Source organism: Pistacia vera, unplaced genomic scaffold (assembly GCF_008641045.1).
Source record: "Pistacia vera cultivar Batoury unplaced genomic scaffold, PisVer_v2 Contig426, whole genome shotgun sequence".
Taxonomy (NCBI): Eukaryota; Viridiplantae; Streptophyta; class Magnoliopsida; order Sapindales; family Anacardiaceae; genus Pistacia; species Pistacia vera.
Window position 1 is genome coordinate 636,119 of NW_022196253.1, and position 16,715 is coordinate 652,833.

Here is a 16,715-nt window from a genome sequence, read left to right on the forward strand (position 1 = left end):
ATTGATTATGTGTTGGTAAGGCCTTTTCCGGCCATGGATCTGAAACGATCAGATCTGGCATTTCTATGGTCGTTTCACGACCAAAGAAGTGGCCGTGAAATGGCCATAGATCTGGTAGTTTTTCGGCCATGGATTCGGGATCCATGGCCATTTTCGGCTTTTCTGGCGCACAGCTGACCATATATGGCCAATAGTGTGACATTCCGTCAACTGTAGTGGCGGGCGACGGTGGTGGCTGGCTGCCATAAAAAAGTTTAAAAGTTAAGAAAATACCCCCAACCACCCAAGACCACCGCAGGCCATGACTTCCCACCGCCGGCCACCGGCGTCAATCGTCATAATGGTGCACAACCGGTAGAATCTAATCGATTATGTGCCGGTAAGGTCTTTTCCGGCCATGGATCTAAAATGGTCAGATCTGGCGTTTCTATGGCCGTTTCACGACCAAAGATGTGGCCGTGAAATGGCCATAGATCTGGTCGTTTTTCAGCCATGGATTTGTGATCCATGGCCATTTTCGACTTTTCTGGTGCACGGCCGGCCATATACGGCTAGTAGTGTGCCATTTCGTTGACTGCGGTGGCATGCGACGGTGGTGGCTGGTTGTCAATAGTGTCTTGAGGTGGATATGGGTGATTTTGCTACAAATTAAAGTTTTTATATGGTTGGGGTGTTTTAGCAAAATTTCAAATGTAGGGGGTTAAAAGAATATTTCAAAAAATATTAATAAAAAATACTATTATATTAATATTTAAAAAAGAGAGCAATTTAGTAATCTATATAACATATTTACTCATTTATCCTCCCAACCAAACATATTATTCACCAATTTATTCGAATCAACCAAACACATTTTCTAAATATTCCTAGTAATCTTCAAGATGATTTTTCTTTTCGTTAATATAATATACCCCTATAATAAAATATTATATGATTCAAACACCCCAAAGGGTATTTGGGCATTTTCTATTAGTTTTGATTAAATGGATTTCTCTCTTTTTAATTAAGTGTTTAAAGCTACTATGAAAATGGTCATGATCTTGTTAGCTAATTGAAGTATGTTCATATGTGTTTAGCTAATATTGTAATTAATTTTTTTGGTAACGAGAGTCTCTGGGCAGCTAACGTGCACCTCAATTAATCTTTAAAGTCTATTGAACACCCTACAAGACCAAAAGACAAAAAAAAATACAATGTTATTATGATAGGTAACCCCAAAGTTTAAACACGTGAAATAAAAGAAGTGAGAAAACATCCTTGACTGTCATAGCAACCTCTTAAGGTTATAAGTAATTAATTTTGTTTGTAATCAAGTCAATTTTCTTACTATGATTATGAATCATTGAATAATGGAAAAAAAAATCATGTTTGTATTATTTATGAAACATTATAAATTAACTTTTAAAAATACTATTCTTATAAATCATATTCAATGCATTTAAAGATTTCCATTTTTCACAATCTTTTTCTCTACTTTTTTCTGTGTAATAGTGAAAGAATTAGGAATGTGTTTGTTTCATAGCTTAGCAAGAGCAAAAGCGGATTTTACTTCTCATATAAGTGGTTGCAAATGTGACACGTATATCCAACTCGGTGTTGTGGACCTACCTTTCACAAGATTATTGTGAGCTCTGACGTTGATCAATCAATGGTGATGAAACCGACCAATAATCATTGTCATTGATTTACCACCACCGTCCATCCAACTCAGTCCAACCGCACCACCTCCGTTGATTATCCCAACCACTCACATAATGCCACGTTTCTTTGTCCAAACAGCGGCCACCCATCACAAAATATTTTTATTTAAAAGCAACTCTTATGAATAACAATAATGCTAAAGCTACCGAGTCAACAACCGATTTGACATACTGACTTTTGGTGAATTGAGATAAATTTTGAGAAGTCAATAATTGGGCAGTGGGTCGATATAGCAAAATCGGTAATCTAATCAGTAAGTGTAGCAAGGTCCTATGAATAATCATTATTGTCTTATTACGAAACAACAAAAATGTTCTCGGCCAAACTTTGATAATGAATAAAATAGTTCGTGGCTGTTATTTTGCCAAGTGTCACGCACAAGTAACTGGTCGGTTGTTCTTTTCGCTTCTGGTGAGTTGTAAGGTAACCCGTCGTCTGTACGATCACGTGTACAATAATACAATGAACCTGCAATCTGTATCATCTAGAAACTTCCAAGCGACTTCAAAAGTATACACATGGACATGGAAGATTATGGGAAAAGAGAACAAAATGAGTGTGTTGATGTTTCATACCATGTTATAATCATAACCTTTTCCAATGGATTTTGTACGAGTTAGTTTGAGATTATTATAGCTTATTATGAGTTTAATAAGTTTTTCTTCAATTTCAAAAATGATTATGAACGTATTTAGTAAATGTTGTTTTTTATATTTGTTATGATTTTTGTTAGGGATGGACATAAAACCCAACCCTACGCGGAGTTGGGGACCCATCCCACTCCAGTCCGAATGGGACAGAATTTTCTCGAATCATTCGAGATCGGACCCAAAATCAGTCTTGAAATTCGGGGACGGGCTAAGGTTGGGAAAGGTCTTATCCCGCCCCGAAATCCCCAGGCCGGCTTGTGTATATATATATATNCCCTATGGGGAGTTGGGGACCCATCCCACCCCAATCCGAATGGGGCGAAGTTTTCTCGAATAATTCAGAATCGGACCCAAAATTAGTCTTGAAATTCGGGGACAGGCCAAGGTTGGGATAGGTCTTGTCCCGCCCCGAAATCCCCAGCCCGGCCCGTATATATATATATATATATACATATTTTATTTTAATAATTAAAAATCAATCATATATACCTATATTAATTTTAATATTTGAAAATCAATCATATATTATACAATAACAAATTATAATTATGTAAGTATTTTATGAAACTATATACAAATAGGTAGTAAATAAAATTAGATTAAATATAATAAATCGTTATAAATATTTGTAATATATATATATTATACATAATATGTTAATGTTATGAAACAAAAGTTATACATTTAACATTATACATTATGCATTATATATGGTATACATTTGACATTATACATTGTACATTATAAATTATACATTATATATAGTATATAAATATAATGTATATAACATATATATGTTATACATTATACATAATATGCTATTAAATATAATCATATGTTAATACATAATATATATGTTATATATGTATAATATATCATTTGATATTTTGATTGATTATAATAAATCAATAAATCATTATAGATTTAATTTCTTTTTGGATGGTATATTATAATTTGGAGAAAATGATAATAAAGACACAAAACTCCCAAACGGAGAATTCAGAGAATCCCTGAATTCCCTGTTTGGGGAACGGGCTTTATTTGGGGATTCTCAAAATTTCTTGAACGGGCTATAGGTCGGGATCGGGAAATCCCCTTGGGTTTTCGGGCCGAGGCCGAAGACAAGAATCCTTGGCCCCGACCCGGCTCATGCCCATCCCTAAGTTTTATGATTTATATGAATTTGTTGTTATATGTATAATAACTAGAAAAAAGATATTTTATTTCTTAATATATTTTTATAATTCTAAATTTGTATTTCAATAAGTAATTAAAAATGTATTTATATTTAATAAAATATCAATTAATTAATAATTCAAAAACTCCCGATCTACTAGAATTTGGTGATTTCATGGTATTTCAATACATATTTAGGCCGTAAAAGGTGGCCGAATCTTTTGTCAACTCCTACAAAAAAAAAAAATTAAGTCTCAGAATCCAAACGAATCATCTGATTCCGATAGATCAAGAGTTGCCAGTCTTGATGGACTGTTTATGGCTTCAACATGCCACTATTGATTGTTGATCAATGGTGGTTTGATTGGCGTCAATCGTCAATTAATAGTGGTTGACTATTGCCAATCCACTTCTATCTCTATATCCTTTTAACTTATAAATAAATTATGAAATTATTTATTTAATGAATTAAATGTTAATTTAAAATTTATTTTGTAATTTGAATAACTATATATGGGCATGTTTGACATTTTACAATATAAAATCAACTTTAAAAATAATATTACTATCTCTTAAAATCTTTTTATATAACTAATTATATTATAATTTCAAACTTAATCAGTTTTAAAAACCGTTTACCAAACATTTTTGTTATTGTAGCTTAAGAATCAATTACAATCCCGAAAACACTCTAAGTATAAATATTTGGGTTGGATTTTTTTGAAATAATTTTACGTATGCAATTAGCGTTAGGCACGTAAAAAAATGTCTTAATAAAGGTCCAACATATCGATCGTTTAGTGGCGTGTTTGGAAGGGCTAATGAGAAATGTCAACTTCTATAGTCTTTGGAAAGGGAAGCCCAGATGTAAGCCCAAACCGATAGCGGTTGCTCGAAGGTTGTGACTTTTGAAAGTGACACCTACCTAATGAAAGTCTGATATTTTTTTAATTATATTTTTGATAAGGCTGTCTTAGTTTCTTTATTTCTATCATATTCAAAATAAAAAATGTTACGGGGACACCGAATGTTGGTGTCGAAATTTTACACCAATCTATGTGGCATCTAACTCAAACACATAGAACACAATATAAGTATTTTGTGAATAAATAATTGTCCAACAATTATGGACGCTCGTCCATATACTATGGACGACCATTCATAAAAAATGGACGAGAGTCTAAAAAATATTAATGGACTCCCATTTTATATTATGGACGAGAGTCCCTTTACTATAGACGGCCGTCCATATAATTTATACTCAAATATTTTTTTTAATTTATAATTTCTTTTTCATTTATAAAAACATATAGCTTGTCTAAGACGCTTCTACAAATAAGCGTCAAAAATTTTAGATGAAATATTCATTTTTAAAGCACAAAAATTTTAGATGAAATAAAGGAAAAAAAAATTTGATTTTTAAAGTACCAAGTATGGACGACAGTCCATCTAATGAGGATGGCCATCCATATACAATGGACTACCATCCAAATGAGATGGATTGGCATCCATACTCAAATAATATTTTTTTTAAAATTTATAATTTTTTTTAAAATTTATAAAAAAAATGCAATGCAAAAGAGAAATGAAAAACTAGATAAAAAGTACTCACAATGTAGTGCTGAAGTCTAGGACATCGACAATGAAGACGAAGAACAGCAACAAATGAAGACGAAGAAGACGAAGAATGACAGCAGATAAAGACGAAGAAGACAAAGAACGGCGACAGAAGGCTTTTGTTTTTTAAAAATTGTTTTGGGAGCCCTAAATTTTTAAACATTCTAATTTGAAATTTTAAAGATTTTTTTTTATTAAACTAAAATTTGGGTATGGATGACTGTCCATCTTATACGGATGGCCATCCATTATATATAGACACCCATCCATTATTTGTTTTTAAACTTTTCTAGACGGGTGTCCATCTTATATGGACGACAATCTATAGTAAATGGACATCCGTCCATATTATATGGACAGGAGTCCATTGATATTGTCGTAGACGATCGTCCATTTGTGATAAATGGTAGTCCATAACATATGGACAGACGGTCGCCCATTCACAGAATTAGTATTTTTTGTCAAACGTGGCTGCGTCTTAGTGAATGCCATGTTGTTCGGTAAAAAATTTTGGTGCATAAATTTGGTGTCCATAGCATTACTGATTCAAAATACATGTTTATTTCACTATTCTCAAAATTCAATCATATTCTATTCAACTCAAAATATTTAGATTTTTTTAACCCCTATGTTTATTAATAATAACCAAACTCAACTTTTTCGAAAATACTACTCAAAATAATAAAAAAAACACACCCATAAGTCCTGGACTACATAGCATTAACATCATTTATATTAACTATCTCTCAGTGGTCAAGTAACAGAACTCATGAGTTCAAATCCTTCTTCGATTGTTAATAAGGATAATCATTTAAGCTCTTATTCGGCCGGTAGTTTTAAACTAATAAGATTAATCTTTGGAGTTCTTATTTAATCGATAATTTTAGAGTCCAATGGATTAATTAAAGTACGTGTAAACTTTACTCAAAGACCTCCAATGATAGTTCTAAAAAAGATTAATTGAAATATATATAAACTAAATCAAATATCCCGTGTCTTTAAAAAAAAAAAAAAAAACCTTAATTTCTGTTCTTGTTAATCAAATACATAATATATTACATCACAATAGATCGCATCTTTCACTGGACTCTGAATCCAGAAAGTTCTATTCTATAAGTATTTATGCATTTGAAGTAAAGAATTTTAATTCGCTCTTTCCTTGACCAATTAGCATGTGATATTTTTCAATCCACATCTTTACCAATTGAATCGAAACAATTTCTAGATTGATCAAAAGGTTAATTCTATCAACTCATTCCCATTTTCCAGAGCAATGCAGTGTTAAATCTGAAACACTTTGCTTGGTTAATGGCTATAAACTTCTGTATCTTTATTTCCCATTTTTTCTCAACCATTCAGATTCAGTTTCAAGTTAAAAAGATATACCAGGGATGGACGAATCATTCCGCTACCTAGATTTGATGTACAGAAAGTAGAAGATTACCCTATTTCATTGTTGCTAATTCTAAAGGAACCCAGATTAGAAAATTTTAAATGGACCCAGAAAATTGAAGGAGATTACCCACATTGAAATGAAGAAACTTGAACATTATACTAAAAAGTTAGATTTCAACTACAGGAATATTACATACAATTTACAAGATACTTCCATCAACTTGGAAGCATCATCAAGTTCTCAACCAACAAACAGATCAATACAAAAACAAAAATTCCCCGTTTTACAACTCTTCATCAATCATCATATTCCTCACTTTCCTCCTCTTTAATTGTCTCCAAACTTGGAGAATTGGAAGTTCTAGTTGGGGAAATGAAAAGGGCAGGTGCCACTTCAATCCAAGAACTCAAGCATCCGATCGCCTTCGCCATCGCAACAAGTATAACAAGCCCCGTTGATATCAAAAAAGGGAGAGCTTTTCTGGGATTTGCTTAAGAGGTTTTGAGCAACTTTTCAGATGTTGTGGTTTGAGAAAGAAACGAGTATGGTTCGGCTTTTATAAAGGATTGAAGATTGAAGAATGGAGTGAAAGGCAAGATACAGAACGCTATTGAAGAAACTTCTCACCTACTTTCCCACTTAACGCTAAAATACCATGTGGGGAATGTGGTGGAAGTCTGGAAGATAAGGTTGACACATGACAGAAACAGATACACGGATCAAAACGATTAACACATGGCTGCTGCAACTGTGTACACGTGCTCAAGTTTAGTTGGAGACGGACGGTGCTGATTGGTGAAGACAAATTTCTGCAATTATTGATGGGGGTCTGCCTTCGGGACACGTTCAATATTTTATTGTTAAACTTTTTGGAGTGCAAGTTTGGCCTTTAGGTTTGTTTATCTTAGATTTAAAGCGTGTGAAGATTGAAGTGGAACTGGATCAGATTCCCATCTTGATTCTGCCATTCTGGATGCTCCTCTTTTTACTTGTGGCTTCAATTAAATGAGATCTTCGGTGATGGTTAGGAAATTTTTTTTTTTTTTGGGTTGTGGTTAATTTTAAAGAACACTTACATGATTGAAGCTGTTGAATTACTTAAAACCCAGAAATCTTTTATAAATTGGCATACAAGTAATATCGAATACTATTTACCACTATTAAATGACTAAGCCATTTCTTTAAAAAGAAAAAAATATAGATTACAACAAAAAAACCACTTCTACACCTGATACCCATTAAAGAATGACTAATGTTACATTTACACTACTCATTATATCATTTTCATTACACTATCACCATTTTACTAATAATTATCTTATTATAATATTAAAAATTTTAAATAATTAAAATTTTGTGTAAATGTAGGATATGTCACATCATAGTATAATAAAAATGGTGTAATAAGTGGTGTAAATATAACATTATTCTATTATGAATGCCCAAGAGCTTGATTTGACATAATTGAAACCAGAAATTTATGATCATTTTAAAGTGAGAAATTTTAGTGACATTCCTATTAATTATATTTCTGGATCTTGACTATTACAGAAGTAGAATTACATTTGCGATCGTATATGATAAGTCAAACACAGCTAAATTCAAATGCTTGACTGACTTAGTGAGCCCTGTGAGTGGGTTGGGTTGGGTTTTAGTCTAATCCCCATCTTGAATGATAAAATTATTGGCCAAATAGACTACAATTGTTGAAGAATGTAATTGTTTGATTTAAAATTAGATTAATTTTTGTATTAAATAGTACTATTTTGATCTGTCAACAAGCATCATACAATTTTTTCTATATAATAAAATCTCTCTATATAAGTATCTAACGAGTTATTACATACCCAAGTTAAAAGATGTGATAACAATTCTAAAACTTAAATTATTGTTTTAAACAATTGTAAATAACTATTTTATTTCATCTTAAACTTTTAATATAATATAACATATATTTTTTTACAATATACTAATAATTATTATTACATAAGGACAATTTTATGAAGATAAAAATTATATTTATTACAATACAGTCTACTTTTATTTATATCTATTTCTTTGAGATTACAAACTTACAGTTATTTTTTACTGATTTACAGCAGCATCTTTCTAATTTCACCTACCGTTTCCAATAGTATTGGAGCAAAGAGAACTTGATCAACGACATGAAATAAAATGATAGGGGCATGTTATCAAAAATCTATCACAGAACCTCGTGAACCATCGTCAAAAAAGCAGACAGAACACACTTAGAGATCTAAAGTTCCCACTTTACAAGTCTTCATTAATCATCATATTCCTCAGCTTCCTCTTCTTCAATCGTCTCCAGGCTCGGACAAGCGCAAATTCTAGCCGGGGAAATGAGAAGGGCAGGTGCAACTTCGATCCAAACACTCAAACATCTAGTCTCCTCCGCCATTGCAGTGACTAATTTTCAAATGCAGAAGAAAGCGAGTCAAATGGGTATATTAAAGTTTTCCTGGAATTTGGTAATTAAGGGATGATCTCTGGTGCTCAGTGGTTTGAGAAGAAAAGGAGTGAAGTTGGGAATTTATAGGAGAATGAATGGAGTGAAAAGAAAGTAATTTCAAAGATGAAGGACACGCGGAAACTGAGAAAAACGCGAAATAAATTATTGATTATTTGATCACACACGGCCGGTGTTACTGTGTACACGTGTGAGATGTTTGTGAAAGGTCGGTGTAGTGAACAGATTTTTGCTTACATCATTGACATTGACTTGAGTTGATATTTTATATTTTAAGATATGCTTTTTCTTTCTTTCTTCGTTAAACATTATTGAGGTGATTATAATTATTGAATCAAATGTAAATAATTTTACACATATTTCTTATTTGAAAACATTACAATATCAACCGTATGATAGCTTCTCCTAAATCAACATCAAACATTGCATTATTGCAATTCAAAATATTTATTTTTTGTTATTTTATATAGTTTTGAGGTTAATATAGATTGTTGTTGCAATTTTTTGCATCAACTAAAAGTATGCGAGCCTTTTGGGGAGTTTGCACAAAGTATCTACATGAGACTGTTAAATATAATATTAAATTAATGAGTAATAATAACGATAATGTGGATGAATAAATAAAAATAGTAGACGAAAACATTTTTTAAAGTGATTTAAATATAAAGTGTAAATTTGATGTCCACTGTTATCTTATTGATGTATTTATAAATGATATTTGCTCTCAAAATAGACAATTAATCTTCGGTTATTGAGAAAATAAATTTTGGATCCTTAATTTAGGCTAAGAGACCCCTGTTTATTCTATTGCATGAGTGATCTTGCTCATGAAATAGACTTCATGATACGTGGCTTCACAAACAACCTTGATTGAAGATTTAATAATAAAACGGTCCTCTCATAAGGTGACAAATTGAAGATTTAATAATAAAGTAGTCATCGCTTCAGTGTCACGAGACCAAAATAACAACTCAGTGAATCTTACCGTTAGCAAACTCTACAGTCTCACGGATGAAATCACCCTTTCTTGATATCACACGTGGCTCAAGCATACGCATGGTCATAGAATACATGGCAGGAGTTTATGCACTAATTTCTTAGGCGTAGGACATGTGTCAAGACTCCACGCCTTGTGAAATCACCGTATAACATAGATTTTTATTTTGAAAATAAAGTATACAACAAATTTTTATGTAATTGTGTTGGTTAGAAATAAGTCCAAATATTTTTGGAAAAATCAAGGTTTTTGTTTGACATAGTTAGGCGTAGGGTTTGGAATGACGACTGCAACATGAAGAAGATGACAAGTACAATTTCTAAAATGAAATAAATCATTTTACTTGCAGGAGAAATCAAATCTACATTACAAAATCAATATATACAAATATATCAGCACATAAAAAAACTAGACGCAAAACAGGAGAATAAGAACCCACAGAAACTCCCACACATAAACATAATGCAGAGAAGATTATGAGTCATCATCATCTTCCTCTGTCTCCTCTTCAATGATGGTCTCCAAACTGGGAGAATTCGAAGTCTTTAATGGGTACGTAATAAGAGCTGGAGCTACAGCCATCCAAGAATGCAAGCTTCTAATTTCCTTCGCCATCGAAGCACGAACAAAGAATTCTCTGACGTCCAGTATGCGAAAAGAATTTCTCTCTTCCTCCAAGATTTTGAAAGAAGAGAGATGAATTAATGTATTGAAGTTGCAGCAGAGAAAGAGAAATGGAATGATTGAGAAAAATATCAGAGTAGAAACCTTTATAAAGAGAAATAATGGAAATAGCAGTCAACCAAACAATTGACGGTGAGGTGAGAGTCCACCTGTCCAACGTTACAACTACTTGGAAGATAATGAAATTGAAGTGTCCTAAAATATCATACCATAAAATAATTATAGAATTTTGGACCGCACAAGTTAAGAGTCAGATCATTTCAGCCTAAACACACATCCAATTTTATTAAGGAACATTAATGGAATGTGTTGCTTAGAAATTTGATGCCTAACTATAACAATTGGTTTTAACGGCCCGCGATTTTAGCACAAGCAACTCCACTCATCAAAATTTTGCTTATCAAATAATGTATGGTTTTCACAAAATTTATAATTACATATATAACAAAAATACATCTGGAGATGTAATGGAGTGAGTTGGGTTTCATACCTATATTAATGCCCATATTTATCATCCATTCTAAAAGATGGCATAAGTTTGAATGTTAGGGTTTTTGAAGAGAATGACCGATGAATGCAATAGTGTCGATATCCGATGAGTGAAAAAAATGTCGTCTAAAAAAGCCCGTTGTTGCCGACGATTGGAAAAGCAATTAGGGGAACGGTGAGATGGGTTTCAGTCAAGAGGCTTAGGAGAGTGTTTTCGTGGTGATGGGAGTGTTGTCGTTGCCGAAAACAAACCCTATTTGCCACACCAATAGTAGTGTTTAGGATGTTTTTTCAAGATTTTAAACCAATAAAGACTTACATTAATTTTCAGGGGTATTTTTGTTAGATTTCAAGCCTTTAGACACCGGTTTGACCCGTTGGTCAACTCGATTAAACCGATCAACCCGAGACCCAACCACTTTGTTAGGTTTCACCCCGAGTTGGGTTTTAAAATATTGCTAGAAGAATAAACGTCTTCCTTTTTTATTACAAGTATAATAGTGTGGAAAAAAATATTAGGTTGTATTTGATAGAGTGTTTAGAATAGTATTTTTGAAAAATTTAAGTTGAATTGTTATTACGAGAATATAATTTAAATTTGAAAATGTGTTTGATAAATTTTTGAAAAATATTTTCTAAAAATATTTAGATTATTTTTTAATCTCTTACATTTGTTAATTTAACTAAACACTCCCTACAATAAAAGTTTTAAAATTAACAAAAATACCTCCACCCATCCATTAAATGCTGACAACCGACCACCACCGTCAAACGATGGCCGAAAGTCGCTGGAATGGCGTACGATCGACTGGTAGTGCGTCGATTTTGCCTTTTCCGACTAGATCTATGACTAAAAATTTGATCGTTAACGATGACCATATCTTAGCCGTCGTTGACAAACATATTTGGCCAGAATGGCCAAATCTTTTGGCCTTTTCCAACCATATCCATGGTTGATCTGACCAGAAAAAGCCAAATCAACACAAGACCGACTACATCCAACCGGTTGTGATCCATTCTGGTAGATTTTGACCACCTTCCGACGAAAGTGGCCAACTGCCAAGAATATGTGGATAGATAAAGGTATTTTTGTCAATTTATAAGTTTTTATTGTTGGAATGTTTAGTTAAATTAACATGTCTAGGGGGTTAAAAAAATCTAAATTTTTTAAGTTGAATAAAATATGATTGAATTTTAAAAATATTAAAACAAATATATATTTTAAATAGTATTAGATATGATACGGTTGAAAATATTAAAACAAACACAACCTTAGATATGTAAATTTTATAATCTTGTTAGTTAACATAAAAAATAGTACTCACTCCATTTCACAATAATAGTCGTTTTAAGGTTATTATCTTTTTCCAAAATAAAAAACGCTTGACCAACTCAACACTCTCTCTCTTTCTTGACAAATGGCCCCTGTCTCCTCTTTTCCACTTTTTCTCTGACCCTAATCTCATCTCGTCTCTTTCTCTATCTTTGCCCATCGTCTCCTCTCTCTCTCTCTCTTTCAAAGACAGATGAAGAGTGGCTCCGAGAAGAGTACGTCATAAATCAAACGATTAGAAACTATATTACATTGTTCGACCATGATGAGTGACAAAACAGAATGAAAGAGATGGAAGTCAATAAGAAATGGAGTCACTAAGAGATAGAGTAAGAGAGAGAAAATGACCTAACATATAAATATTAAATTTAATAACATTTTCACACTTGTATGTAACGGAAAAATAAAAAAAATTTCACCTATAATTTGAGAGAGGAAAGTCAATAAGAAAAGAAAAAAATTGATTTATTAAAAATGTGCATAACATTAAAGCAACTATTATTACAAAAAGGGGGAAATATTATAATTATTATTTATAAAAATTTGTGTCATAATCTCCAATATTTACAACACAATCAAGATGTGAAATTTTATAGAGAATATAAAAATACTAATAATGTTTTAGGTGTTACTCCTATTTCACAATAATAGTCCATTTAACGCTATGTACATTATTTAATAAATCAATTTTCTCTCACCTCTCACTAACTACTCCCTCTGAAATTGCAGGTGAGAAATTTTTTATTTTCCCACTATATACAAGTGTGAAAGTATTATTGAATTTAATATCTATAGTTATGTCATTTTCTCTCTCCTACTCCATCTCTTTCATTTTGTTTCGTTACCATGACCGAACAATGTAATACCTTATCTCTAATCCCTTGATCTATGACGTATTCTTCTCACAACTGCTCTTTACCTATGTTTGAAAGAGAGAGAGAGAGAGAGAGAGAGAGAGAGAACGTGGGGCAAAGATAGATAAAGAGTGAGAGGAGATGAGAGCTAAAGAAAAAGTGAAAGAGAGGAGACAAAGGCCATTTGAGAAAAGGTTGAGTTGGTCAAACTTCTTTTATTTTGGAAAAATATAACAGTCTTAGGACGACTATTATTGTGAAACGGAAGAAGTAAAACTTATCATTACTATATCCATCCAAAAATAATTCGGGGCATGATATTCAAACCTAAATCCTCCCTGCTCTGAAATTTTAATTTATTCAAATCCATCCCAATAAGCGAGAACCAATGGGCTATTTTAACATCCTTATTCCTTAACATCTTGAGCATTTTAACAAATCCACATAAAAAAAATGAGAGAAATTAATTAAAATACTATTTCAAGTTTGAAATAAATTAAATAACCATGAAGTTTAAAACTCTTTACTAAATGATCATTCGCTTAAGCGATATAAGTTTATTGCTTAAGCGATATATGTTTATCTACAAATTTATCTCTTAAGCGATATCTATTAAATCACTTAAGCGATATGTATTAAATCACTTAAGCGATAAAGTTCATGGCTATTTAATTTATTCTAAACTTGAGATGGTGTTTTAATAGTCAATCCCAAAAAATGAAGACTACTCCAAGAATACAATATTGAGCTATTAATCGACAAACATTTCAGGAACTGTCACCTTGAACTCTAATAATGCATAAAATTAAATCTAAGCAACCCTTTTACAATAGTAAAGGAAATACCCCTAAGGTTTAGGATATAACTACTTTAAATGGAAACCATTATTTCTGTGTTGCCCTAAATTAAATCGACTACCACTACATCACAAACCATAAAATACAGGCCTCAAACAGGTTTTAGTGCAACACAACCTATAACCTAATATTAATGCAGCTTATTAGGCATCCCTAACCGGACAAACAAGTACATTAACATTTTGATCTGAAATAAAAACTAATTCAAGTCAAATTGGAATTAACAGCCAAACATGTACAAATCAAACCATCAAATGATCACATGATGCATAAAACAATCATGATCATCTCCAATCAAGGATGAACACAAACACAAGCCCCTGTAGTCATGCAGCATTAAAGAGCCAATTACATGATCTGTCCTGCTTCCCTGAATGTAAACTTGGATTACTCAACCAAAATATTATTAAAATATTGAACTTAATAACTTCGTGGCACTACTGAGATGAAGCCCAACCAAACTATAACTTATGAATGTAAGCAGTCCCAAACCAGAGAGTTAATGGTTTATTACACATGTAATGAATGCAGTTGGAGCCTCAGAGTGAGACTAGAGTTCAGAGTTCACCCTAAAGGCCAACAACATAGCATTGCTGTTGGTGGCTTACTGACCATTCACACAAAACAACAGCATCACAGCTGATATGAGACTGGTTAATTGGCCACCACAGGCAAAGAAATAACTAAAACATTTCATCCTAAACTAAGAAACATAAAACAACATAATCGAAGTCAGAACTAAAAGTGAAGGAAAAGATAATAGTTTATTACATATTATACTGAATGTAGTTGATGGCCTTAAAGTGAAACCATAGTTCTAGCACACCATTAAAGGCCACCAAAACGCCATAGCTCTGCTGTTGGTGAGCTTACTGACCATTCACACAATAAACAGCCATTCGACTGACATGTGATTGGCTAATTAGCCACCTGCATCCAATAACCTAGGGACCATAAATGAACTAAGAGACTTTTGAAATTGCTTATTACTTACCGGGTTGTGGGGTTTAACTAAGCACTATATGGGGCTTTCTGGGAGTGTGGTGGTGGTTGAGGAGGCAAAGGGGTGTTTGAGCTTAAATTGAACTGGGAGGGAGGGTAATGCATTAAATAAAGATGAGGAGTAAGTTAATATGACATCAATACACGATTCAACAAAACCAGTTTTCTCAGTTAACAATAAAGCTTTTTCTCGTACCATAGCTAATTCAAAGTCCTGGTTGCCATCCTAAAATTAAAACTCAACTACATAATTCCAAACCAACATATAAACCTTCCAAAAAAAAAAAAGTAGCACAAATCAAACACCATTCATTTGCTAAGGAAATGCACTATAAACTTAAACTTAAAGATCAAATTTACGTCTCAAATGTTATCCAAAAAAACCACTAAATTCAATCTTACATCTCCTGATTCCAATTTAGCACTCACTACCGCTGAAAACTTGAAATTTGGAGATACGATTAAAATCCTTATAGAGATCCAAAACTGATAATAATAAAAACACAGATATTGAGAAATAAACTTAAAAAACTAAAATATAAAAAAAAAAACCCTCACAAAATATCTGCTTCTTTAATCAAGAGGAATCTCCACATCACCATCAGTAATCTCCTGCTGCAGATCCTTGGGGTCTTTCCCATCGACCGTACACCCAACCGAAACGCATGTGCCTAAAATCTCCTTAACGGTTCCACTCAGATCCTTCGCCATAGACCTTGGCCTCATAACCTTAGCGATTTCGATCACATCATCGAGAGTAATGTTGCCGTTGTGTTTGATATTCTTTGTCTTTTTCCTGTCTCTCTCAGGCTCCTTCAACGCTTTGATGACCAATGCGGCGGCGGAGGGAACAACCGCGACCTTCGCCTGACGGTTCTGTACGGTCAGTTTCACGGTGACACGTAAGCCCTTCCAGTCTTTAGCGGTTTCCTTTGCGATGTCTTCTCCGATCTTCTTGGGGGAGAGACCGAGTGGACCGATTTTAGGAGCGAGTGAACTCGCAGCTCCGACCTCACCTCCGGTCACCCGGACGAAGACGTCGACCACCTGAGATGGATCGAACTTTGGCGGCATCTTTGGATTTCCTTTGCTTGTTAGAGGTAGAAGAAAAAAAGGGAGAGAAAATATGTGTTAGGGCTTGGGAAGGGAGGCGCAGCGAAATTAAGAGAAGGGGTTGAGGTTGAATATAAGCAAACTAGGGTTTTGCAGTGTTGAGTAGGAATGACTATTACGTCCTTAGGGTTTAGGTTATTTTGCAGTGGGTTTTATTGGGCCGATAATGTGGATTTATGGCCCAAATTTAGTATAATTTTTACGGGCTCAATCATTAAGAATATTGAATTAGGGTTTGGACTGAACTCGAATTGTTTTTCATGTTTGAATGGTGCTAGTTGAGCCCACTAATATTCTTTGGGTTCACTGACCTCTTCTAAGGTTCCAATATTTTACAAACAGAGAGAAAATATTAGAT

At 33.2% G+C, this 16,715-nt stretch overlaps 1 protein-coding gene across 1 annotated transcript; it reads right to left on the reverse strand.

Annotated features, from left to right (window-relative positions):
* Positions 1 to 15,569: 15,569 nt before the first annotated feature.
* LOC116143128 (60S ribosomal protein L12) lies at positions 15,570 to 16,450 on the reverse strand. The gene has a single exon (XM_031428541.1). It carries the CDS (start codon positions 16,316 to 16,318, stop codon positions 15,818 to 15,820), a length of 501 nt encoding a protein of 166 aa, XP_031284401.1. The 5' UTR covers positions 16,319 to 16,450; the 3' UTR covers positions 15,570 to 15,817.
* Positions 16,451 to 16,715: the final 265 nt, after the last annotated feature.